The following is a 25,599-nucleotide window of genomic DNA, read 5'->3' on the forward strand; positions in this document are numbered from 1 at the left end:
CCTCGCAAACTATCATTCAGGCATGTTTCAGGTATTTTTACACCATTCTCCTCTTGTATCTTAATAAGACCAAATGGAATTGATATTGGATAATAAATATTAAGCAAGGGGGGAACATGTGACAATAGATAAAAAATAACAACATTTACAATTAACTCAAAGATTTTGCATAACTTTTGGATTTCAAGGTAATCTGTATTTGAATGTGTAAAGTAAGAGCAAAGGTTTGGCAAGGGAGTTGCCCAAGTTTACGATTTTCTTTTTTTTTCGGGAGATCTTTCTGCCACAACACTCGAATGCCAAAGTCCCCACCAAAATCGTCAAATGCTAAAGTCCTAAAGCACACAGAGACAGATGCACTGATGACAGATAGGATGGTTTCCTGGCTTCTCCGCCTGTCCTTCTGCACTCTCGCCATCTCAGCAAGCCCAGTCGCTCTGGTAAGTTAACCATTCGGCAGCTTTTTGCTTGTCGGCAGCAGGTTACAGTCAGTAACCGTTCCTATTTTGCATGGCTTTGCAAGAATTGGTGGCTGAGGGGGTGATCTTATTGAGGCCATAGAGTCATACAGCATGGAACCAGGCCCTTCAGCCCATGCTGACTAACATGCCCCTTCTATGCTGGTCCTACCTGCCTGCGTTTGGCCTGCAACCCTCTAAATCTTTCCTATCCATGTACCCGTCCAAGTGTCTTTTAAATGTTATTATAGTACCTGCCTCAACCATCTCCTCTGGCAGCCCGTTCCACATACCCACCACCCTCTGAGTGAAAGGGGTACAAGATCGTGAGGGGGCATGTATAAACTGAATGCTCACAGTCCATTCCCCAGAATTTGAAAACTAGAAGGCATAGTCTTAAGGTGAGAGGGAAGAGATTTAAGAGGGACATCAGGGGCAAGTGAACAAATATTTGCAGCTGATGTATATACTACAAAGATTATTCATTATGAATCATTATTTAAAAATCTGTAATTTTATGCAATTTACATTTAAAAATATTATAGAACAATAACAAATGTGCCACCATTTACCCTATTCATGCTGGACCCTCAATTTGTGTTGTGGGTAATGAGTGCTGTTGGTCGCTAATCTCTATCTTTTGATTTTTTTTTATAGCCATCCTCAGGAGAGACAGGTGAGTTCTACTTTCATTTCTTGCTGAACATAATTGTATATTTTATATGCCAGCTCGAAAGGTTAAGAAATAACAAGCATCTCTGCAGGCTGAAAAAGACACAAAGTGCTGGAATAACTCAGCAGGACAGTCAGCATCTCTGGAGAACATGGATAGGTGATGTTTCAAGTCGGGACCCTTCTTCACACCGTCTTCAGACCAGACTGAAGAAGGGTCGCGACCTGAAACATCACCTATCCATGTTCTCCAGAGATGCTGCCTGACCTGCTTAGTTACTCCAGCACTTCTGTCCGTTTCTGTATTAACCAGCATCTGCGGTTCTTTGTTTCTACCTCTTACCCTCTCTCCAGAACTTACCTCTCACACACTCTTAAACCACCTATAGAAGCCTTAATCTCTCATTCCTTGTGTTGAAACTATCCCTCAAATCTCTGTGCTTGCTCTTAAATTATTATTCTTTAATCCTTGAGCAATACTAATATAAAAATAAATCTACTCTGTTTTTAACTCTCTCTATTAGTTTAACTTGGCATTATGTTCAGCACAGACATTGTGACTCAAAGGGCCTGTTCTGGTGCTGTACTGTTCTATGCCTACTCCCTCCTCATCCTTGTAGTCTCCTCCAATGCTACAATTTTCTGGGATCTCTGACCTTCTCGTACGATGAGCATTTGACGGCACTGGGCCTGTACTCACTGGAGCTTAGAAGGATGAGGGAAACCTACCAAATAGTGAAAGACCTGGATAGAGTGGATGTGGAGAGGATGTTACCACTAGTGGCAGAGTCTAGGACCAGAGGGCTTAGCCTCAGAATAAAAGGACGTGCCTTAGAAATGAGATGACGACCAATTTCTTTGGTTAGAGGGTGGTGAATCTGGGAAATTAATTGCCACAGATGGCTGTGGAGGCCATCATTGGGTGTTTTTCAGGCAGAGATTGACAGGTTCTTAATTAGTAAGGGTGTCCACCCTTCCTGAGGTCATCTGTTTCCGGCCCTGATTTGCTTTGGTCTTTTCTCACTTTCAGGTCCCCCCCCCCCCAACTCCCCTCCCACCTTCATCTTTCAGTCTGAAGAAGAGTCCCGACCAGAAACATCATCTATTCCTTTTCTCCAGAGATGCTGCCTGATCCATTGAGTTGCTCCAACATTTTGGGTTTTGCTGAATAATTTTCAACCAGTTTTTTGTGTCTACCTCAGAATCTCCAGATAGATTTATTCTGTTTTCTATCTGGGCCGAGTTACAGGACGTATCCAGAGGTCTAGGTTAATGGGCAATGGTTTAGAATCTGATGCAAAGATTAGGCAGTTTACCTTCAGTTGATTAAATAAATCCAGAAGAAAAAGTTGGCATTGTACAGTGCATTCAGAAAGTATTCAGACCCCTTCACTTTTTCCACATTTTGTTACGTTACAGCCTTATTTTTAAATTGATTAAATTCTTTTTTTTAATCATCAATGTACACAAAATACCCCAGAATGAAACAGTGAAAACAGGTGTTTAGTAATTTAAAAGAAATAACTGAAATATCACATTGACATAAGTATTTAGACCCTTTGTTATGACACTCAAAATTGAGCTTAGGTTCATCCTGTTTCCATTGATTATCCTTGAGATGTTTCTACAACTTGATTGGAGTGCACCAGTGGTAAATTAAACATGATTTGGAAAGGCACACACCTGTCTATATAAGGTCCCACAGTTGACAGTGCATGTCAGAGCAAAAACCAAGCCATGAAGCCAAAGGAATTGTCTGTAGATCTCCAAGACAGGATTGTGTAGAGACACAGATCTGGGGAAGGGTATAAAACAATGGAAGAATTTTGGAACCACCGGGACTCTTCATAGAGCTGGCCACCTGGCCAAACTGAGCAATCGGGGGAGAAGGGCCTTGGTCAGGCAGGTGACCAAGAACCCGGTGGTCACTCTGACAGAGCTCCAGAGTTCCTTTGTGAAGATGGGAGAACCTTCCAGAAGGACAACTATATTTGCAGCAGTCCACCAGTCAGGCCTTTATGGTAGAATGGCCAGACGGAAGCCAGTCCTCAATAAAAGGTACATGACAGCCTGCTTGGAGTTTGCCTAAAGGACTCTTAGACCATGAGAAACAAGATTGTCTGGTCTGAAGAAACCAAGATTGAACTCTTTAGCCTGAATGCCAAGCGTCACGTCTGGAGGAAACCAGGCACTGCTCATCACCTGGCCAATACCATACCTACGGTGAAGCGTGGTGGTGGCAGCATCATGCTGTGGGGATGTTTTTCAGCGGCAGGAACTGGGAGACTAGTCAGGATCGAGGGAAAGATGAACGGAGCAAAGTACAAAGAGATCCTTGATGAAAACCTGCTCCAGAGCGTTCTGGACCTCAGACTGGGGTGGAGGTTCACCTTCCAACAGGACAATGATCCTAAGCACACAGCCAAGACAATGCAGGAGTGGCTTCATGACAAGTCTGTGAATGTCCTTGAGTGGCCCAGCCAGAGCCCGGACTTGAACCCGATCGAACATCTCTGGAGGGACCAGAAAATAGCTGTGCATCGACGCTCCCCATCCAACCTGACAGAGCTTGAGAGGATCTGCAGAGAAGAAGGGGAGAAATTACCCAAATACAGGTGTGCCAACCTTGTAGCGTCATACCCAAGAAGACTTGAGGCTGTAATCGCTGCCAAAGGTGCCTCAACAAAGTACTGAGTAAAGGGTCTGAATACTTATGTAAATGTGATATTTCAGTTATTTCTTTTTTTAATTACTTTGCAAAAATTTTAAATCACCTGTTTTTGCTTTTTTATTCTGGGGTATTGTGTGTGCATTGATGATAAAAAATAATAATTTAATCCATTTCAAAATAAAGGCTGTAACATAACAAAATGTGGAAAATGTGAAGGGGTCTGAATGCACTATAAATGGTGTACATAGAATGGACGGTTTTAAAAGCCCATGGGGTTCAACTACCTTCAGGGAAGAGTAGCTGCCAATATATCCCATCAGACTCCAGGCCTCTCCTTATACCTCAGGCCCTTGAGTCCTGGCAACATCCTCACAATCTTCTCTGCACCTTTTCCAGCTTAACATCATCCAGGGTGACTAACACTGAACATTATACTCCAAATGTTGCTTCCCCAAGTATTGAACAGCAGTAACATAATGTCCCAACTTGTATAACATCTTAGACAGACACAAAATGCTGAGTAACTCAGCGGGTTATGCAGCATCTCTGGAGAAAAAGTTGGGTAATGTTTCGGGTCGGGTGCCTTCCTCAGACCTCTTCAGATTTCTTCAGCAAGAAAATATAGAGAAATAACGAGCAGAAGTTAACTACAGTAGCAGTTTCCGATGACGTTCATAAATTAATTCCTAGGAACAGAGATAGGCCATTTGGCCCACTCCATTTAATGTTCAATGTTTACTCCACCATTCAATCGTGGCTGATCTATCTTTCCTTCTCAACCCCATTCTCCTGCGTTCTCCCCGTAACCCCTGATACCCTTACTAATTAAATAAGATTGACAGATTAAACAAGAATTTGTCAATCATGACAGGAGAAATGGGTTTGCACTGGGATGGGGATGGGGGATGGGGATGGGGGGGTGGGTGTTATCTAAAATTGGAAAGTTCAACGTATGCATTGTACACTTAGCATTGAAAATTATGACAATGAAATTTGATCTCACTTCTCTTTTAGATGAGGATGTTGACGATGGATTAGATCAAGACATCTTGGATATTAATGAAGGTAATGGTACATTATTTTTAAAAAATAGTTATTTCTTCATGATATGTAGTTGTCAATATTATAATCAGTAATTATTAATACAAAACATATTATGGAGGCTTGCTTTGCCAAACATGGCTGCAACATAACAACAGGGATTACACTTTGAAATCTGCTTCACTGCATGGGGCAATGATTAATTGACTGAAAGATATAAAATAGAAACAGGCCCTTCGGCCCACCGAGTCCATGCTGACCATCGATTAAACGTTCACTGTCTTTCTCATCCATTCCCAACACACTCGAGGCAATTTTACAAAGGGCCAATTAACCTCCAAGCCTGTACGCCTTTGGGATGTGGGAGGAAACCGGAGCACACAGGGGAAACCCATGCAATCACAGCAAGAACATGCAAACTCCACGAAGCCAGCACCCAAGGTCAGGATCGAACTCGGGTGTCTGGCGCTGTGAGGCAGTAGCTCTACCAACTGCGCCTCTTGAAACAGGTGCTGAAGTTGCAATGTAAATGCAAGTAATGCTTCCTTTTGGCAGGAATTGTATTCAGCTTGATTTCCTTGCTCCCCGCTGGCCAGCATCCCCCACCTAGGCATTAATTGTCCGATTGTCTTTGCTCCTTAGCCTTGCAGACTGAGACAGCTGGTTAGCCATTCCTGGCTCCCAGTTCCTAATGCACCTCTAACCTGCAGTGTGCCCAGACTGATCACAGGGCAGTAATTCAGTTACGTACTCCTACTGACTTCTTTGGGTAGCACAGTGGCTCAGCTGGTAGAGCTGTCACCTCATGGCGCCAGAGACCCGGGTCTACCCTGACCTTGGGTGCTGACTGCGAGGAGTTTGCACATTCTCCCTGTGGGAGAAACCACATAGGTTTCCTCCGGGTGCCCTGGTCAGGATCAAATCCAGGTCTCTGGCACCTTAAGGTAGCAGCTCTACGAGCTGTGACCCTGAATATGGTCAACTTTTTAGTTCAGTTTAGTTTATTTAGGTGTGCTTTTTCACCTCTTGCCTGATGGGAGAGGAGAGAAGAGGGAGTGACTGGGGTGAGACTGGTACTTGATTATGCTGGTTGCCTGACTTAAAGTGCCTTACTGGAAAAGGATGATGGGAAATTGGGTTAACTGAGTAAAGGTAACTTAAAGGTCACAGTAGCAAGGTCAATGGAGTAATTAGTATAGGAAAGTGCTTTGACTGCAATTTAATTAGAACAAAGATAACTTTCTACTGGAGTCAGAATCCAGAACTATTCATAGGATTAGCAAGATGCGGTAAGCACAGGAATAAAGGCCCACAAAGGTTATCTACAAGAAGGAAGGAGAACACCTCTCAGGATTCCTACTTCAGGTGCTGTCTGTGTGGAGTTTGTACGTTCTCCCTGTGACCGTGTGGGTTTCTTTCCACATCCCAAAGGTGTGCGGGTTCGTAGGTTAATTGGCCCTCTGTAAATTGTCCCAAGTGTGTAGGGAGTGGATGTGAAAGTTGGATAACATAGGACTAGTGTGAACGGGTGATCGATGGTTGGCATGGACTCGGTGAGCCAAAGGCCCTGTTGCCGTGCTGTATCTTAATAGACAATAGACAATAGACAATAGGTGCAGGAGTAGGCCATTCAGCCCTTCGAGCCAGCACCGCCATTCAATGCGATCATGGCTGATCTCAATCAGTACCCCGTTCCTGCCTTCTCCCCATACCCCCTCACTCCGCTATCCTTAAGAGCTCTATCCAGCTCTCTCTTGAAAGCATCCACCGAACTGGCCTCCACTGCCTTCTGAGGCAGAGAATTCCACACCTTCACCACTCTCTGACTGAAAAAGTTCTTCCTCATCTCCGTTCTAAATGGCCTACCCCTTATTCTTAAACTGTGGCCCCTTGTTCTGGACTCCCCCAATATTGGGAACATGTTTCCTGCCTCTAATGTGGCCAATCCCCTAATTATCTTATATGTTTCAATAAGATCCCCCCTCATCCTTCTAAATTCCAGTGTATGCAAGCCTAATTGCTCCAGCCTTTCAACATACGACAGTCCCGCCATTCCGGGAATCAACCTAGTGAACCTACGCTGCACGCCCTCAATAGCAATTGATCTTTCAATCAATCTGTATGTGACTATTGTAATGAATATACTCTAAAGTTCTGTAAGATTTTGGGGGGCTGCAGTGAATCATTGAGTACTCTCAGTAAAGTTCCCTAAAATATATTGAAATAAGATTTAGTTCTAGATTAGGTTTTAGTTTTACGTTTTAGGTTTTTTTAGGTTTATTATTGCCACATGTACTGAGGTATAGTGATAAGCTTTGTTTTGCATGCTATCCAAACAGATTAAATATACCATACCTTACATAGATACAATCTGTTCAAACTTATGTACACTAGATAGGGTAAAGGGGAAGATACAGAATGCAGAATATAGTTCACAGCATTGTAGTGCATCAGCTCCAGAGACAAAGTCCAATGTCCGCGAATGGAGTGGAGGTGAATCGGACAGTACCCTAGCTTATAGAAGGACTGTTCAGAGGCCTTTATATACAGTACTGGAAAAAATACTCAGCAGGTCAGGTAGCAACATTGGAGGATATGGATGATGTTTGAGACATTACAAGAAGGGTCCCGTCCCAAATCCAAGTTCTCGGAGATCCTGCCTAGCCTGCTGAGTTAATCCAGCACTTTGGTTCTTTCTGTAAATCAGCATCTGCAGTTCCTTGGTGTCTACCCTAACATTCTGTCCTGTCCGAGAAACTCACCACTGCTGTATGCGATATTTTGGAGTGTGAAGTCCCAATCTGAGCCATAATGAAGAGGGCGACTGGGCCCCACTTGAAAGCCAGATTCAGGGTACAGGTCAAACACACAAATCCCTAAACACAGTTTGGTTTACTTTTTTATTGTCATGTGTACCGGGCTACAATGTAAAGCTTTTTGTTTAGTCAAAGAGCCAAAGTATGTTCAATCTTCCTCGATAGGTATAATCTCTCAATCCAAGTACAATCCTCTTCTCCATCTCCTCCAAAATGTTTCCACTTTACTTTAGAATTTACTTTAGACTTCAGAGATACAGCGTGGAAACTGGCCCTTCGGCCCACCGAATCTGTGACAGCCAGCGATCACGCGTACACTAGAAACAAATTAGCCTACAATCCTGTTTGTCTTTGGACTGTGGGAGGAAACCGGAGACGATCCACATGGTCACAGAGGGAACCTATAGAACCTATAGACAGCCCCTGTAATCTAACCTGTGTTCATTCTCTGCAGAACTTGGACTGGATCTCATCGAAGGAGATATTAGACATGATCCGGTAAGCTGGTGACAATATATGGCGCCCAGTTCAGGCAAATCAAATGTTTATATCAACTTACTCCATGTACTGCCAACAGGATCATTGATTTACTTTTTATTTTGTGTGGAAACCAGACCATCGACAGAAGTGCAATTTCCGATGACAAGTACAGGTGGCCAAAAACAATTCCATACTATCTGGAAGATAGTTTAGGTGGGTATGAACACAGATTACAATCTTCCTACTGTAAAGAAATCAGTTCTAAGAATAAATGGGTCCCCACGAGTCAGCATAGATGTGATGGGCCAAATGGCCTGTTGCCATACAATATAAATCTATGATATTTGTGGCACTTAAGAAACTTTTGGATGGACACATGGATGTGCAGGGAATGGAGAGAAATGGATCGTGTGCTGGCATGGTGTCAAGTTAGGAAAAGGGGACGTACAACGAGATCTGGGTGTCCTAGTGCATCAGTCACTGAAAGGAAGCATGCAGGTACAGCAGGCAGTGAAGAAAGCCAATGGAATGTTGGCCTTCATAACAAGAGGAGTTGAGTATAGGAGCAAAGAGGTCCTTCTGCAGTTGTACAGGGTCCTAGTGAGACCGCACCTGGAGTACTGTGTGCAGTTTTGGTCTCCATATTTGAGGAAGGATATTCTTGCTATTGAGGGCGTGCAGTGTAGGTTCACTAGGTTAATTCCCGGAATGGCGGGACTGTCGTATGTTGAAAGACTGGAGCGACTAGGCCTGTGTACACTGGAATTTAGAAGGATGAGAGGGGATCTTATTGAAACATATAAGATTATTAAGGGATTGGACACGTTAGAGGCAGGAAACATGTTCCCAATGTTGGGGGAGTCCAGAACAAGGGGCCACAGTTTAAGAATAAGGGGTAGGCCATTTAGAACGGAGATGAGGATAAACGTTTTCAGTCAGAGAGTTGTAAATCTGTGGAATTCTCTGCCTCAGAAGGCCGTGGAGGCCAATTCTCCGGATGCTTTCAAGAGAGAGCTAGATAGAGCTCTTAAAGATAGTGGAGTCAGGGGGTATGGGGAGAAGGCAGGAACGGGGTGCTGATTGTGAATGATCAGCCATGATCACATTGAATGGCAGTGCTGGCTCGAAGGGCTGAATGGCCTACCCCTGCATCTATTGTCTATTGTCTATTGTACTGTATGCCCTTTGCCCAAGCACTATATTCATTTTATATTCCTAATTTATTTTATGAATTACCTATTGAAGAATTTTAACTCCTTACTGCAATGTGGCTCCCATAACACGATCTCAGCATGATTTTATCACCCAGATAATGTTATACTGGTGGCGAATAGCATTCGTGATTATCTTCAGAACTTTAACCTTTGTACCTTTTGCTTAATTGCTGACTACTTCACTGGACTTAATGGCCTTCAACTGTTCCATTATATAATATAATTCCAACTGTTGTCCTGACCTCATAAGTGCGATTAGAGTGTTGATAAGCTCAGGCGATTTCAAACTGAGAATTTGAGACCTTTTTTTAAATTCACAAATATAAAATGACAGCAAAATCACAACAATGGCGGCACGGTGGCGCCGCGGTAGAGTTGCTGCCTCACAGCGCCAGAGACTCGGGTTCGATCCTGACTACATCTGCTGTCTGTACGGAGTTTGTAGGTTCTCTCCATGACCGCATGGGTTTTCTCCGGGTGCTCTGGATTCTTCCCACACTCCAAAGACGTTCAGGTTTGTAGGTTAATTGGCTTCGGTAAAGATTGTAAATTGTCTCTAGTGTGTGTAGGATAGTGCTTGTGTAGGAGGATCATTGGTCGGTGTGGACTCGGTCGGCCAAAAGGCCTGTTTCCATGCTGTATCTTTAAACTAAACTAAACTAAACAAAACTAAGCTCAAGGAGACATGTTACTATCGTACCTTCCACCAGTACCTCCTCTGGCAACTCATTCCATACACTGTTGTCTGGTTCTTGATTCCTCTACCCTGTGCATTCTTCCTACCTATTCCCCGCATTATTTTATACACCTCTATAAATTCCCTCATCCTCCTGCACTCCAGGAATAAAGTCCAAGCTTATCCAAACTCTCGCTATCGCTGAGGCCCTCAAGTCCTGGCAACATCCTCGTAAATCTTATCGGCACTCAATGTCTGTGCCGAATATGACATTGTTCTGTTATCCTACTTTATCATCCACTCCCTGCACACTAGGGGCAATTTGCAGAGGAACAATTAATCTACAAACCCGTACGTCTTTGGTAGGTGGCAAGAAACCCATGTGGTCACAGGGTGAATGTTCAAACTCCACACAGACAGCATCTGTTGTCAGGTTCGAACCTGGCTCTCTGGTGGTGTGAGGCAGCGGCTCAACCAGCTGTGCCACGGTGTCACCCATTTTTCTTTTGTAAATCAACTTGCAAGCAACATTTAAAAATTGACCTCTTATGCCTTTCCCACAGATGTCAACGCTAAAGGTGTCATCCTCAAAGCATTTGAACAATATCGCCTTAAATCCTGCATTGATTTCAAGCCTTGGAGAGGGGAGGTTAACTACATCTCAGTATTCCAAGGCAGCGGGTAAGAGTGTGATTCACTATTCCTATTATTCTCCTAGAGTCATACAGCACAGAAACAGGCGCTTCCACCCAACTTGTCCATGCCGACCAAGAAGTTCCATCCAAGCTAGTCTCATTTTCCTGCGTTTGGCTCATATCCTTCGGAACATTTACTTCCCATGCACTATGCTCGGTTGAAAGCATTGTAGTGTGGTAAACCAAGTGTTGTGAATCAAACGGGTTTTAATAACGAAAACAGTGGTTGAGCACACGTGTGCTTAGTTAGGAGAACTATTGATGCTAGTTGCTGTTGAGAGGAACAGCACTTGACTGTTCACTCGTGGGCTCGAGCAGAGCTTCAAATCTCCAACTGTCAACTGTCATCTCCAACTGTCAAGCGTCATCTCCCTGTCATGTGATCGTTCTAGTTCTGGTGATGAAGGTTCGATCAGTAAGTGGCTTGACCCCTAGGTGGCGCCACAGTTGCATGTTTTGGGAACAGCTCCATCCAAGACCGCAAGAAATTGCAGAGTTGTGGACTCAGCCCAGACCATCACACAAACCAAACTCCCTTCCATTGACTCCATCTATACTTCACGCTGCCTCGTCAACGTCACCGGCATAATCAAAGACCAGTCTCACCCTGGTCATTCCCTTTTCTCCCCTCTCCCATCAGGTAATAGGTCCAGAAGTGTGAAAATGCACACCATCAGATTCAGGGACAGTTTCTTCCAGCTGTATTCAGACAACTGAACCATCCTATCACCAACTAGAGAGCAGTCCCGATGTACCATCTACCTCATTGGCCCACCAAGTCCACGCTGACCAGCGATCGCCCCGTACACTAGCACTATCCTACACACTAAGGACAATTCACAATTTTACCAAAGCCAATTAACCAACAAACCTGTACATCTTTGGAATGTGAGAGGAAACCGGAGCACCCGGAGAAAACCCACGCGGTCACAAGGAGAATGTACAAACTCCATACAGACAGCACCCGTAGTCAGGATTGAACACTGGTCTCTGGCGCTGTAAGGCAACAGCTCTACCACTGCGACACCGTGCCACCCAAAAGTCTGTTAAATTATGAGAGGCAGTCAAAACCTTTTTCCCAGGATGGAAAAATCAAAAGCTAGGTTGCACATCTTTCAGGCGAGAGGGGCAAAGTTTAAAGGAGATGTGTGGGGCATGTTGTATACATAAAGAGTGGTGAGTGCCTGGAATGCACTGCCGGGGGTGGTGGTTGAGGCAGATATGACAGTGGTATTTGAGAGATAAATAGGGAATGGAGGGATATGAATTATGTGCAGGCACATGAGATGGCGTTGGCATTATGTTCGGCACAGACATTGTGGGCTGTTTCAGTACTCTACTGTTATAAGTTCTAAACACGCTATCTTTCAGGTGCTGGTCTTCAGTGGGTAATCACCATGTTGGGGAGCAGAAGCTCTCGATCGGTGAGAGGTGTGAGAGAATAGCGACCATTGAACACGAGTTCCTGCATGCGCTGGGATTCTGGCACGAGCAGTCACGACCCGATCGCGATGACTACGTCAAAATCATGTGGGACAGGATTGATAACGGTAAGGTCACGAGTCAAGAGTGAAGACTGTTTAGTTGTCACATGTCCCTACAACAGAACAATGACATTCTGGTAAACCATTCTGTAAATCTCCTCTGCACCCTTTCCAAACCTCCACATCTTCACCTTAAGGTCAGTTTCTTCCCAGCTGACATCAGGCAACTGAACCATCCTATCAACGACTGGAGAGCAGTCCTGACTTACAATCAACTTCATTAGAGACCCTCAGACTATCTTTAATTGGACTCTAATGGCCTTCATCAAGCACTATACATTAATCCCTTTATCCTGTATCTGTGCACTGTGGATAGACACAAATTGCTGGAGTAACTCAGGCAGCATCTCTGGAGAAAAGGAATAGGTAACGTTTTGGGTCGAGGCCCTTCTTCAGACTGAGTGTCAAGGAGAGAGAAAGTAGAGACAGGAAAAGGTGCAAAGAACAAATGAATGAAAGGAATGCAAAGAACAAATCAATGGCAGCAACGATGATCAAGGAAAGGTGGAGCCCACAATGGTCAACTGTTGGCTGAGGTGAAGGTGATAAGGAGAGGGTACAAACAGTGCAACTAAGCAGGAGGACAGTGAAACTAGCACGATGATTAGGGTGGGGGAGTGACGGAGAGAGAGGGATTGCAAAAGTTACTTTAAGTTAGAGAAATCAATGTGCATATTACTGGGTTGTAAACTGCCCAAGCAAAATATGAGATGCTGTTCCTCCAATTTGCGTTTGGCCCCACTCTTACAGTGGAGGAGGCCCAGGACAGAAAGGTCAGTGAGGGAATGAGAAGGGGAGTTAAAGTGTTGGCCAACCAGGAGATCACGTAGGCCAAGGCGGACATAGTGAAGGTGTTCAGCGAGACGATTGCCCAGTCTGCGGTTGGTCTCACCACTGTACACTGTGGATGGCTCGGTTGTAATCCAATACATACTTTCCGCTGACTGGATAGTAAGCAACAGAAAGCTTTTCACTGTACCTTGGTACACGTGAAAATAAACGAAACTAAACTGAACCTGTGCAAGAGTATTCAGATAAAGGAACTTGGAAATGCTGGAGAATTGGGTTGGTATTCGAGGGTGCCTGGGGCAAAAAAATCACTCAGGGTTCATTATGACTTTTCTTTCTAAATTGTCATGGGCAGCACAGCAGGCCTGGAACCACAATACTCATAGTTAATAAACAAAAATCAAATAATGAATAACCCCACTACTAGTGAAAAAAAATCCAAAGTCACGAGTGCAACCAAGGACAGAACATGGTTCCTCGTTGAAAATGGTTCCTATGTCTGGAGAAGGGTTTTATCGACCCAATAAAAGCTGAAAAGCGCACACCACCAGACTCGGGAACAGCTTGTTCCCTTCTGTTATCAGGCTTCTGAACGGTCCTTCCAGAAGCTAGGGTACTGTCCAATTCACCTCTGCGCACAATGTCTCTGGAACTGATGTGCTACAACGTTAAGAACTATATTTTGCACTCTGTATCTTCCCCTTTGCTCTACCTATTGTACTTGAGTTTGAACTGATCGTATCTATGCATGACATATCTTATCGTTTGGATAGCATACAAAACACAGCTTTTCACTGTAACTCGGTACTCGTGACAGTAATAAACCTAAACCGAAACCATGAGAATAGATTCAAGATGGAGATGAGTTTTTAAACCATTAAACAAGGACAGGGCAAGAAAGTTGAGTTGTAGTGAAGCTCAGCTAAGCCATGAGCTTGGTTGGTGATGGAGCAAAAGAGAGAGGGGTCGAACTGACTACGGATGCTGTCAGTATGTTCTCCCCGTGGGTTTTCCCCAAGATTTTCTTTTTCCTCCCACACTCCAAAGGTTTGTAGGTTAATTGGCTTGGTATTAATGTAAATTGTTCCTAGTGTGTGTAGGATAGTGTTAATGTGTGGGGATTGCTGGTTGATGTGGACTCAGTGAGCCGAAGGGCCTGTTTCCGCACTGTATCTCTAAACTAAACTAAACGTACAAACTCCGTATAGACAGTACCTGTGGTCAGGATCAACCCGGGTCTCTGCCGCTGTAAGCCAACAACTCTACTGCTGCGCCACTGTGCTGCTGTACATTTCTATTTCTGTACTATTTCTTGTTTTCTTGCATTTTTAAAGCAGTGGCCTGATGAGTTTTTGTTATTGTTGATTCAGGTAAAGAACACAATTTCAATAAGTATGACGATAAGGTGAGCAATACTCAGAACATCCCGTACGACTATACTTCAGTGATGCACTACAGCTCCACGGCATTCAACAATGGCACAGAACCAACAATAGTCACCAAGATCGCCGAATTCAGTAATGTGATCGGACAGCGCATGGAGTTCAGCGATTCCGACCTTCAAAAACTCAACCGTCTCTACAACTGCAGTAAGTACCAGCATCATATCGGGATGCATCTCAGCATGGTTTGGGAACAGCTCCAGCCAAGACCTCAAGAAATTGCAGAGAATTGTGAACGTAGCCCAGATCATCACACAAATCAAACTCCCTTCCATTGAAGAAAGGTCTCGACCCGAAACGTCACACATTCCTTCTCTCCCGAGATGCTGCCTGACCCGCTGAGTTGCTCCAGCATTTTGTGTCTACCATCGATTTAAACCAGCATCTGCAGTTTTTTTTCTCCTACACATCCCTTCCATTGACTCCACTTACATCTCACACTGCCTCTGCAAGGCCACTTGCTTAATCAAAGACGAGTCTCACCCCGGTCACTCCCTCTTCTCCCCTCTCCCATCCGGCAAGAGGGTACAGAAAACTCACACCCCCAGATTCAGGGACAGTTTCTTCCCAGTTGTAATCAGGCAACTGAACCATCCTATCAACAATGAGAGAGCTACCATTTACGTCATTTGTATCTTCCTCCGGCAGCTCATTCCATACACCCACCGCTCTTTGTATGAAAAAGTTACCCTTCCGGTTCCAATTAAATCTTTCTTCCCTCACCTTCAACCTATGTCCTCTGGTACTCGATTCCCTTACTCTCCCTCATCTATTCCTCTTATGATTTTGTGACCCCCTCTATAAAATCACCCCTCACCCTCCTGTGCTCCAAGGAATACAAGAAACTGTTCCTTTCTGTTACAGGGGTCCTGCAGTCTGAAGAAGGGTTCTGACCCAAAACATCACCTATTCTTTTTATTCAGAGATGCTGCCTGACCCGTCGTATTACTCCAGTATTTTGTATCTTTCCTTGGTAAACCTGCATCTGAAGTTCCTTGTTGGGACAAATGGGGATATAGAGACATATGGCATGGACACAACCTTTCGTTAATCCCAACTTTTTAATATCTTTGCATTCTCATTAACCTCCCCTAGAGTCTACCATTCACCTACACGTTGCCAGGACTTGAGGGCCTGAGGTATATGGAGAGGTTGAGCAGGCTAAGACTTTATTCCTTGGAGTGTTAGAGGCTGAATGATCTTATTAAGGTTTATAAAATCCTGAGGGGCATAGATAGGGTGAGTCTTTTACAGAGGGTTGAGGAATCAAAAACTAGAGGGCACAGTTTTAAGGTGATGGAAATTATTTGAAAGGAACCTGAGAGGCAACTTGTGCTGAGAAGCATTTTGTGTTTATCTTCTGTTACTGATGCTATCTCGAAATGTTAACTCTTAATTCGTGGAGAATGGCAAATTCTCAGCTATCTCCTGTATTGTTTCTGGCCAGCCACTTCGCTGAGCTTTCTGGACAGGTGCAGCTTCGAAGGTGAAAGTATCTGTGGCATGATACAGAGTCCAGAGGACAACGCAGACTGGCAGCATGTTTCTCAGGCTCCAGGTGGGCCTGCCAAAGACTTCACCAACATGGGCGACTGCAAAGGTAAACATGTCCATCACCAGCATAATGCAAGGAAATGATTTGCGCTTCACTGAAATGAAAGTCCAGAATTTCTACAGTGAATTTGTTAGAGGTCAATTAACCGCACGTCTTTTGGATGTGGGAGGAAACCGGAGCACCCGGAGGAAACCACGCCGTCACAGGGAGAATGTACAAACTCCACACAGACACGATCCGAGGTCAGGATCGAACCCGGATCTCTGGTACTGTGAGGCAGCGGCTCTACCAGCTGCACCACTGTGCGGCCCTAAATGTCAGTCCACACAAACAGACACACAGAGGAAGCTGACTTCATTAATGAGGTTTCATTCCTTCTACATTGCAGGCAGTGGATTCTTCATGCATTTCAGCACCAGTTCGGGCCAAGTGGGACACAGGGCGTTTTTGGAGACCAGGATCTTTTACCCAAAACGGGGCTTCCAGTGCCTGGAATTCTACGCCTTCAACAGTGGCAGTGAGGGAGACGAACTAAACATTTGGGTCAGAGGTTACAACGAAACAAATCCCAACGGCACTTTGACCAAAGTGGCAAAAGTAGCTGGTATGTTACTAACAACAGAGAATACTTGAGAATAAAAGGTTGGACGGACTTGGATTGTTTTCTCTGGAACATTGGAGGTTGCATGAAGACCAAATAGAAGTAAATAATATTTTGAGAGGCATGGATAGGGTAGACTGCTTGAACCTTTTCCCATAATGGAAATATCAAATATTAGAGGGGGTAACTTTAAGGTGAGAAGGGCAAAGTTCAAAGGAGATGCACGGGGCAAGATTTTTCACATTGAAGGTGGTGGTGCCCGGAACGCGCCGATGGGTGGAGGTGGTGGAGGCAGATACAATCGTGGCATTTAAGAGGCTTTTAGATAGGCACATGGATATGCAGGGAATGGAGGGATATAGATTAATGTGCAGGCAAATGTGATTAGTTTAGCTTGGCATTAACGAATCTCAGCCGTGGTGGGCCAAAGGGCCTGTTCCTGTGCTGTACTTTTCTATGAGATCCTTGGCATATCTGTAATAATTATGGACATAAGGATGTGGTATGAATATTGATTTCTCTAACTTCAAGTACCCCTTGCATCCCCTCTCTCTCCGTCCCTCCCCCACCCGAGCCATCATACTCATTTCACTGTCGTCCTGCTGAGTTTTATAGTCTGTATAACTCGTTATCACCTATTCGATGGCCAACAATGGACCATTGTGGGCTCCACCTTTCCTTGATCCTTGTTGCTTTTTGAATATCTTTCTTTCATCTATATCTCTTGGTTCCCTTTCCCAATTCGCAGTCTGAAGAAGGGTTTCGACCTGAAATGTCACCTATTCCTTTTCTCCAGAGATGCTGCCTGACCCGCTGAGGTTATTCCAGCTTTTTGTGGCTATCTTCTATAATGATGGACACGTCTTTTCACACTCACCTCAAAGGTTTAGGTTATTATTTGCATGTGTACCAAGATACCATGAGAAGGTTTCTTTTGCATGTTATCCAATTGGGGCAGATAATACTATATACAAATACAATTAGTTCAAACTCCGAATACAATAGGTAGAGTAAATGGAAAGATACTGAGTGCAGAATATAGATTTCAGCATTGTAGCGCATCAGTTCCAGAGACAAAGGCCTGAATAAAGCGAATGTGAAGAGGATGTTTCCATCAGTCATAGCGTCAGAATAAAAGGACGTTCCTTTCGGAAGGAGATGAGGAGGAATTTCTTTAGTCAGAGGGTGGTGAATCTGTGGAATTCATCGCCACAGAAGGCTGTGAAGGCCATGGAAAATTTGAAGGCATAGATGGATAGATTCTTGATTAATACGAGTGTCAGGTGTTATAGCGAGTCGGCAGGAGAATGCGGTTAAGAGGGGAGAGTTAGATCAGCCATGATTGCATGGCAGAGTAGACTTGATGGGTCTGATGGCCTAATTCTGCTCTTATCACAGAACCTTATGAACTAATGAACAAAGTCCAATGTCGGCAATGGGGTAGAGGTGAATCAGACAGTACCCTAGCTTATGGAAGGACCGTTCAGAACAGAGGGGAAGAAGCTGTTCCTGAGTCTGGTGGTGTCAATCACTCCTTGTTGGAGGACTCTGGAACTCCGGCCCCATCGCCAGCTTCTGAAGCCAACTTTGCGACCGGTATCTCGGCCCCTTCAGTTCAGTTTAGTTTATTGCCACGTGTACTGAGGTACAGTGAAAAGCTTTTTGTTGCGTGCTAACCGGTCAGCAGAAAGGCAATACTTGATTACAATCATTCCATTTAGTTGCAGTCCCCTACAGTCCCTATTTACCGTCCCCTCAGCGGACCGTTCCAGAATGGTTCGACTCCTCTCGTAGACTGTGACCTCTGTTGGTCCAGCAAATCAGATAATCCAGAAAAGCAGTGGAACCAAAGGTGTCGGAAAATCGGCAGTCTTTAAAAACGCAAGCCTTTAAAATGTCTTAAAATCTTAAATTACTTTTTAAATTTTGTTATCCCATAACAGAATTGGGCCTGAATTACTGGCAGCTTCACCATGTCAAACTAGGCGTCTCTGGAAAGTTCCGCATTGTTTTTGAAGGGGTGAAGGGAGGTGCTCCCTCCAATGGAGGCATTTCCATCGACGATGTCAACCTCTCGGAAACCTTCTGCCCGACACATGCGTGGCGCATCAGGAACTTCACCGACCTGCTGAACACGAGCCCTTCGGGGTTACAAGGCGCTGTCCACAGCCCAAGGTATTACTCCAAGGAAGGGTATGCCTTTCAGGTCAAGCTCCAGGTAAACGGGACGTCCGAGCGGCCCTTCTACCTCGGCGTGTTCTTGCACTTGGTCAGCGGAATCAACGATGATGCTCTACAATGGCCCTGCCCATGGATGCAAGGTACCATGCTCCTGATGGACCAGCAGCCTGATATCAGACGCCGGATGTCCCACCAAAGAAGCGTGACCACCGACCCAAATAAAACCAAAACCGAAGGTAAGCTCACATCTTGCTTCGCCTTAAAAAGAGACACAACGCTTTGGAGTAACTCATGAAACATAATGTCGTGAATGGTGATGATAGAGTCAGATTAAAAAGAAATATTAACGGGCACAGCAATGGCAAATGGGTTTCATAGAGTTATACAGAGTTCGGCCCAACTTGCCCAAACCGATCAACATGTCCCATCCACATTAGTCCCATCTGCCTGCGCACCTGCCACCGAAATCTCTCCTATTCAGGTACCTGTTTCTTAAACGTTGTGATAGCATCTGCCTCAACTACCTCATCCAGCAGCTCGTTCCATACATCCACTACCCTCTGTGTGAAAAACTGACCCCTCGAGTTCCTATTAAATCTTTCCCATCCTCACCTTAAACCTACTGTATGTGCTCTGGTTCTCGATTCCCTGACTTTGGGTAAAAGACTGCAATTACCTGTCTATTCCTCTCATGATCTCGTACACCTCTACAAGATCATCATTCATCATCCTGCGCTTCAAGGGTGGCATGGTGGTGTACCGGTAGAGTTGCTGCCTTACAGCGCTTACAGCACCGGAAACCTGGGTTCGATCCTGGCTACGGGTGATTGTCTGCATGGATTTTGTACGCTCTCCCGGTGACTGCATGCGTTTTCTCCGGGAACTTCCATTTCCTCCCACACTCCCAAGACATACAGGTTTGTAGGTTAATTGGCTTGGTATGAATATAAAAATTATCCCTAGTGTAGGATAGTGTTAATATGCGGGGGGTGCAGACTCAGTGGGCTGAAAGGCTTGTTTCCGCGCTGTATCTCTGAACCAAACTAAATAAAGTTCTGCACTCTTTCCAGCTTAACATCTCTGCTATGACAGAGTGACCAAAACCTAACACTGTACTCCTTGTGGCCACACCGATGTCTTGTACAACTGTAACATGACCTCCTAACGTCTGTACTCAGTACTCTGACTAATGAAGGCCCAAGTGCCAAAAGCCTTCTTGACCACCTGATCTAATTGTGAAACCACTTTCAAGGTGGTTAAATACAAGGTAAAAGGACAGCAGAGTAGGTGATAAATTGTGGGACACAAAGTGCTGGAGTAACTCAGTGAGTCAGGCAGCATCCAAGGAGAACATGGATAGGTGAGTTTTCAGACTGAGACCCTTATTCAGACTGATTGTGGGGGGTTGGGGTGGGAGGGAAGAAAGCTAGAAGGGAGGATGGGCAGGACAACACATGGCAGTTAATAGGTGAACAGAGGTAAGAGGTTTTTTGGTAGGCAAATGGTTGGACAAAGGCCAGAGATGATTAAAACAAAAGGGTGTGGGACAAAAGGATTGAAGTGTTGCGAATTGTGAAGTCAGAGGAAGGAATGTAGATGGAGGGAGAGTGTGAGGAGAGATATAGGTGCGAGTTCAGGTGGGGTATAGGGCAGGGAAGGAATTTGGAGAAAGGGGGGTCGTGGGGAAATAGGGGAGAGGTTGCTAGAGATTGGCTAAAGTTGGAGAATTCAATGTTCACACTGAAGATAGACACTGAGATGTAACTCAGCGGATCAGACAGCATCTGTGGAGACAAGAATTAAGTGACGTTTGGGGTCGAAACTCTGCTTCAGATTGTGAGTCAGGGTAGAGGGAAACTAAAGGTATGAAAAGGTTCAGAACCAATGAGCCGGCACCGATGACCAAGGAAAGATGGAGCCCATAATAGACCATTGTTGGCAGTGGAAGAGGTGAAAACGAAGAGATATATAGATGCGAACAGTGGAACTGGCAGGACAACTAGGGTGGGGAAGGAGTTGTCAGCTACCCAAGCGGAATATGAGATGCTGTTCCTGCAGTTTGCGTGTGGCCTCAATCTGGCAATGGAGGAGGCCCAGGACAGAAAGATCAGTGTGGAAATGGGAAGGAGTAAAAATATTTAGTGATCGGGAGATCCAACAGGCCTTCATGGACCAAGCCTAAGTGTTTGGGGAAACGGTCGCCGAGTCCACGCTTGCTGAGCTTTGGTGCTTAATGATCCAGTGCAGGCACGGTAATCCCTCTCTGATTTGGTTTACAGGCAACCAAACTTTCTTCTTCTGGGACAAGCCGAGCAAAGTGGGACATCTCATGACGGAGCCCAATGGCACTTCGTATTACCGGGGACCAGGGATGGGAATCAGTACATTCTTATCCCACGAACGACTGAAAAGTAGAGAGTTCTGTAAGGGAGATGATGCTTATTTCCTATTAACCATGGAAGGTATGATTCTATTTATTAAGGACAGCACTGTAGTGCAGCGGTAGAGATGCTGCCTTACAGCACTAGAGTCTCGGGTTCGATCCTGACTATGGGTGCTGTCTGTACAGAGTTTGTACGTTCCCCCCGTGATGGTGTGGCTTTTCTCCGGGTGCTCCAGTTTCCTCCCACATTCCAAAGACTGACAGGTTTGTACGTTATTTGGCTTCTGCAAAATTGTCCCGAGTGTGCAGGAGAGACATGGTGAAGGTGTGATCGTTGGTCAGTGCGGACTTGATGGGCCGAAGGGCCTGTTTCCACGCTGTATGTTTGAAACTAAACTCAAGCAAGGAACTGCAGATGCAAAAAACATGAAAACAACATGTGCTGGACAAGCTCAGTGGGTTTTGTTGAAACCTGCGTGAGAGGGGAAACCGGAGCATCCGGGGAAAACCCACGCGGTCACAGGAAGAACGTACAAGCTCCGTACGGACAGCACCCATAGTCAGGATTGAACCCAGGACTCTGAAGCCGTGAGGCAGCAACTCTACCGCTGCGCCGTCTTTGAGGAGCTTGGGAAGATGCGTCGGAAGGGCAGTGAGGAATCTATCGCGTGTGATATGACTCGTCGCTTTATCCTGACAGATGCATCGCATCTTGTGGCCACTCAGCCGACCCCACCAGTGCCCAGTCACACTACCACACAGGTGCCTACAAATCCCGATCCCACCTCGACCAACAAGCCAGTAACCAATCGCCCAGAGTCTTGCATTGGCTTTCAATGTGAAAATGATGGGGTCTGTATTGTTCAAAATGGAGAACCCACCTGCAGGTAAAGGCTTTTGTTATTTGTACAATGTTTCATTGAGATGGACCACTTGAATTAACATTAATCCAAAAGTATCTTATTTATGTACTCCTTTTAGACCATTCAGGATGGTTTACAGACAATCAGCTGCACTTAGTGCACAGATAAAGGATAGAGAGTACAACATTTAACGTAAAGGTATAACATTGAAGTCCAATTAAAGAAAGTTCAAAGGTCCCCAATGAGGTGGACCGCTCTCTAGCTGATGAGAGGACGGTTCAATTGCTTGATAATTGCTGGGTAGAAACTGTCCCTGAATCTGGAGGTGTGTGTTTTCAAACTTCTGTCTTCTGCCTGATGGGAGAGAGGAGTGGAGGGAGTGACCCGGATGAGACTCGTCCTTGATTATAAGCCGAGAGGAGGGTTGGTTTGGGGGATTAAAGACTCGTGCTCATCGGCTGACCTTGGCTGCTGTCTGTATGGAGTTTGTACGTTTTCCCTTGTGACTGCGTGGGTTTTCTCCAGGTGCTCTGGTTTCCTATCACACTCCAAAGACATGCAGGTTAGTGGGCTAATTGGCTTCTGTAAATTGTAAGTTCCCTTTATCATATTCATAAACTCATAAGTTATAGTAGCACAATTAAGCCATTCGGCCCATCAGGTTTAATCCTCCATTCAATCATGACTGATCTGTCTTTCCCTCTCAACCCGATTCTCCTGCCTTCTCCCCATAACCTGTACTTGTACCAATCAACTAATGAACATGTATCTGCACACTGTGGATGGCTCGATTGTAATCATGTATATTTTTTCTGCTGACTGGTTAGCACGCAAAAAAAAGATTTTCATTGTACCTCGGTATGCATGACTATAAACTGAACTAAATGAAACTAACCAGTGAACTAAATGGTTAGCCAGGAGGTAAATGCCAGTGTTGTTTAACAGATGCCTGACTGGTGAGAACTGGTGGTATTCGGGCAAACACTGTGAGCACTTTGGTGAGCAGGAGGACACAGTTGTGATTGCCGTGGCTTCATCTGTGGCCATCTTCTTCGGTATGTTGTTGGTCACACTGCTCACCGCATACTGCCTGAAGCGAAGATACCGGAAACAAATGGACAAGTCGGACAAAGGAATCAACTTGGCCAACGTGAGTGTCGCAAACTGATCTATAATGTGCGACTCTGAGTAAATCCAGTACTTAAGTGGAGAAGCGTATAAGAATGGAGTGGTGTACAAGATCATGAGAGGAATAGATAAGGTGAATGCGCAGAGGACATAGGTTGAAGATGAGGGGGGAAAGAATTAATAGGAACCTGAGGAGCAACTTATTTAGACAAAGGGTGGTGGGTGTATGGAACGAGCTGCCGGAGGAGGTAGTTGAGGCAGGTACTATCACAATGTTTAAGAAACATTTAGACAGGTACATAGATAGGACAGGTTTAGAGGGATATGGGCCAAATGCAGGCAGGTGGGACTAGTGTAGATGGGGCATATTGGTCGGCGTGGGCAAAATGGGTCGAAGGGCCTGTTTTCATGCTGTGTGACTCTAGGCAAGAAACTGCTTTTGCTGGTTTATGAAACAAGACACAATGTGCTGGAGTAACTCCGCGGATCAGACAGTATGTCTGGAGAACATGGATAGGTGACGTTTCTGAACCGTCTTGAACGTTTAACTTCCACGCATGTGTGTTGGCATCACTGCTGGCCAGGAAGGTCCCGCGTGCACGGTAGATTGGGAATACCGTCCGAACAGAGGAAGGGGACGCGGGACTTACGCGGGACTTGGCCGGGACACAGTTTAAAAGGCTGCAGCCATTTTATGTAAGTTAGGGAGATGTACCATGTTTGAAGATTAGTTACAGTTAAATTACTTACTCCTTTGTTGTTGTTATTGTTCTGGGAAATACGTAACAGTTTTGGGTCAGGATCCTTCTTCAGACTGATGAAGAGTTCTGACCCAAGATGTCACCTGTCCAGGTTCTTTAAAGAAGTTGCCAAACCGGCTGAGTTCCTCCAACACTTTGTGTCTTTTTTCCGGTATTTGAATGTTTCTTAGTCATATAGCATGGAAACAGGCTCTTCGGCCCACCCCGTCCGTGCCGACCATGGTGCCCCATCTAATGTAGCTCCATTTGGAACATACAACGACATAGCAGAAGAACAGGCCCTTCAGCCCATAATGTTTGTGCCGAACATGATGCATTTGACATGTATCCCTCAATATCTTCCTATCCATGTATCTGGGGTGATTTTACAGAGTTGTAAAAAATCATGAGGGGAATAGATAAAGTGAATGCACATAGCCTTTTATTCAGAGTAGGGGAGCCAAGAACTAGAGGGCATAAGTTTCAGGTGAGAGGGGAAAGATTTAATAGGAACCTAAGGGCCAACATTTTTACATTGAGGGTGATGGGTATCAGAGGGAGTAGTTTAGTTTATTATTGTCACATGTACCGAGGTTGAGGCAAGTACAATAACAACATTTCAAAGACATTTGGACAAGTACATGGATGGGAAAGGTTTAGAGGGATATGGACAAAATCCAGGTAAAAGGGACTAGCTTAGATGGGGCATCTTGGACAAGTTGGGCTGAAGAGACTGTTTCCATGCTGTATGACTCTATGGCTCATCGGCATGATGCAGCAGTAGAGTTGCTGCCTTTCATCACTAGAGACCCAGGTTTGCTCCTGACTACGGGTGCTGTCTGTATGGAGTTTGTACGTTCTCCCTGTGACCGCATGGGTTTCCTCTGGGTGCTCCGGTTTCCTCCCACACTCCAAAGACGTACAGGTTTGTTGGTTAATTGGCTTCAGTAAAACTTGTAAATTGTCCCTAGTAAGTAGGATGGCGCTAATGTACAGGGATGATCGCTGGTTGGCGTGGACTCGATAGGCCGAAGGGCCTGTTTCCCCGCTGTATCTCTAAAGTCTAACATCTAATGACTCAAAGACTAAAAACTTTGCCCGGTAACTTTACTCAGAGCCTTATCGTTTCAGCATCAACAGTGTTGAATAAATTGTTTTTTTAACAGACGGCATTCTGAAGAAGCCATAGAAAAGTCTTACAGCACGGAAAAGAGACAGGAAACGACAAGCAAGTATGGTCTTGTGCAGATCCCAATTAATCTGTGCAGATTTGTAAATCATGATTTAGCTTGACAAATATCTGACTTTCATTTGAAAACCGCATGAAATCAGCTTATTACAACAATCTCTACTTTTACAACACCTAATATTTATCATAGCTTGAAAATGCCAAATAAAATGATTGCAAAATAATAACTGAACTGGGTGTGATTGTAATCACAGGCGGAGCACAATTTAGATAGGTTAGGACTTTCATTATTATAGTGACATGAACTGAGCTACTGAAAAATCTTTGTTTTGCATGCTACCCAAACATATTAGATATATTATACATTTGATCATATGTTGTCATGTGAGAAATTTAGGATTGAAGATTCCATTTACAACTTGTGATAGCAAGGATGGCTTGGTGGCGCAGCGGTAGAGCTG

At 44.8% G+C, this 25,599-nt stretch overlaps 1 protein-coding gene across 1 annotated transcript; it reads left to right on the top strand.

Annotated features, from left to right (window-relative positions):
• The first annotated feature begins 374 nt into the window (after positions 1-374).
• Positions 375-25,232, top strand: mep1ba (meprin A subunit beta a). Its single transcript, XM_078398672.1, has 15 exons — positions 375-440; positions 1,116-1,134; positions 4,816-4,866; positions 8,113-8,156; positions 8,273-8,351; positions 10,592-10,709; positions 12,095-12,273; positions 14,427-14,645; positions 15,946-16,098; positions 16,442-16,657; positions 18,598-19,071; positions 21,115-21,297; positions 21,919-22,105; positions 23,027-23,231; positions 25,116-25,232. The coding sequence occupies exons 1-15, from the start codon at positions 375-377 to the stop codon at positions 25,125-25,127; spliced, it is 2,205 nt and encodes a 734-aa protein (XP_078254798.1). The 3' UTR covers positions 25,128-25,232.
• Positions 25,233-25,599: the final 367 nt, after the last annotated feature.

Source organism: Rhinoraja longicauda, chromosome 4 (genome assembly GCF_053455715.1).
Source record: "Rhinoraja longicauda isolate Sanriku21f chromosome 4, sRhiLon1.1, whole genome shotgun sequence".
NCBI classification, from domain to species: domain Eukaryota; kingdom Metazoa; phylum Chordata; class Chondrichthyes; order Rajiformes; family Arhynchobatidae; genus Rhinoraja; species Rhinoraja longicauda.

Coding starts and splice junctions, on each gene's coding strand:
- mep1ba (XM_078398672.1), top strand. CDS start 375: ATGGTTTCCTGGCTTCTCCGCCTGTCCTTCTGCACTCTCGCCATCTCA. Junction 12,274..14,426: donor GTGGGACAGGATTGATAACG/GTAAGGTCACGA, acceptor TTGTTGATTCAG/GTAAAGAACACAATTTCAAT. Junction 19,072..21,114: donor AAATAAAACCAAAACCGAAG/GTAAGCTCACAT, acceptor TTTGGTTTACAG/GCAACCAAACTTTCTTCTTC.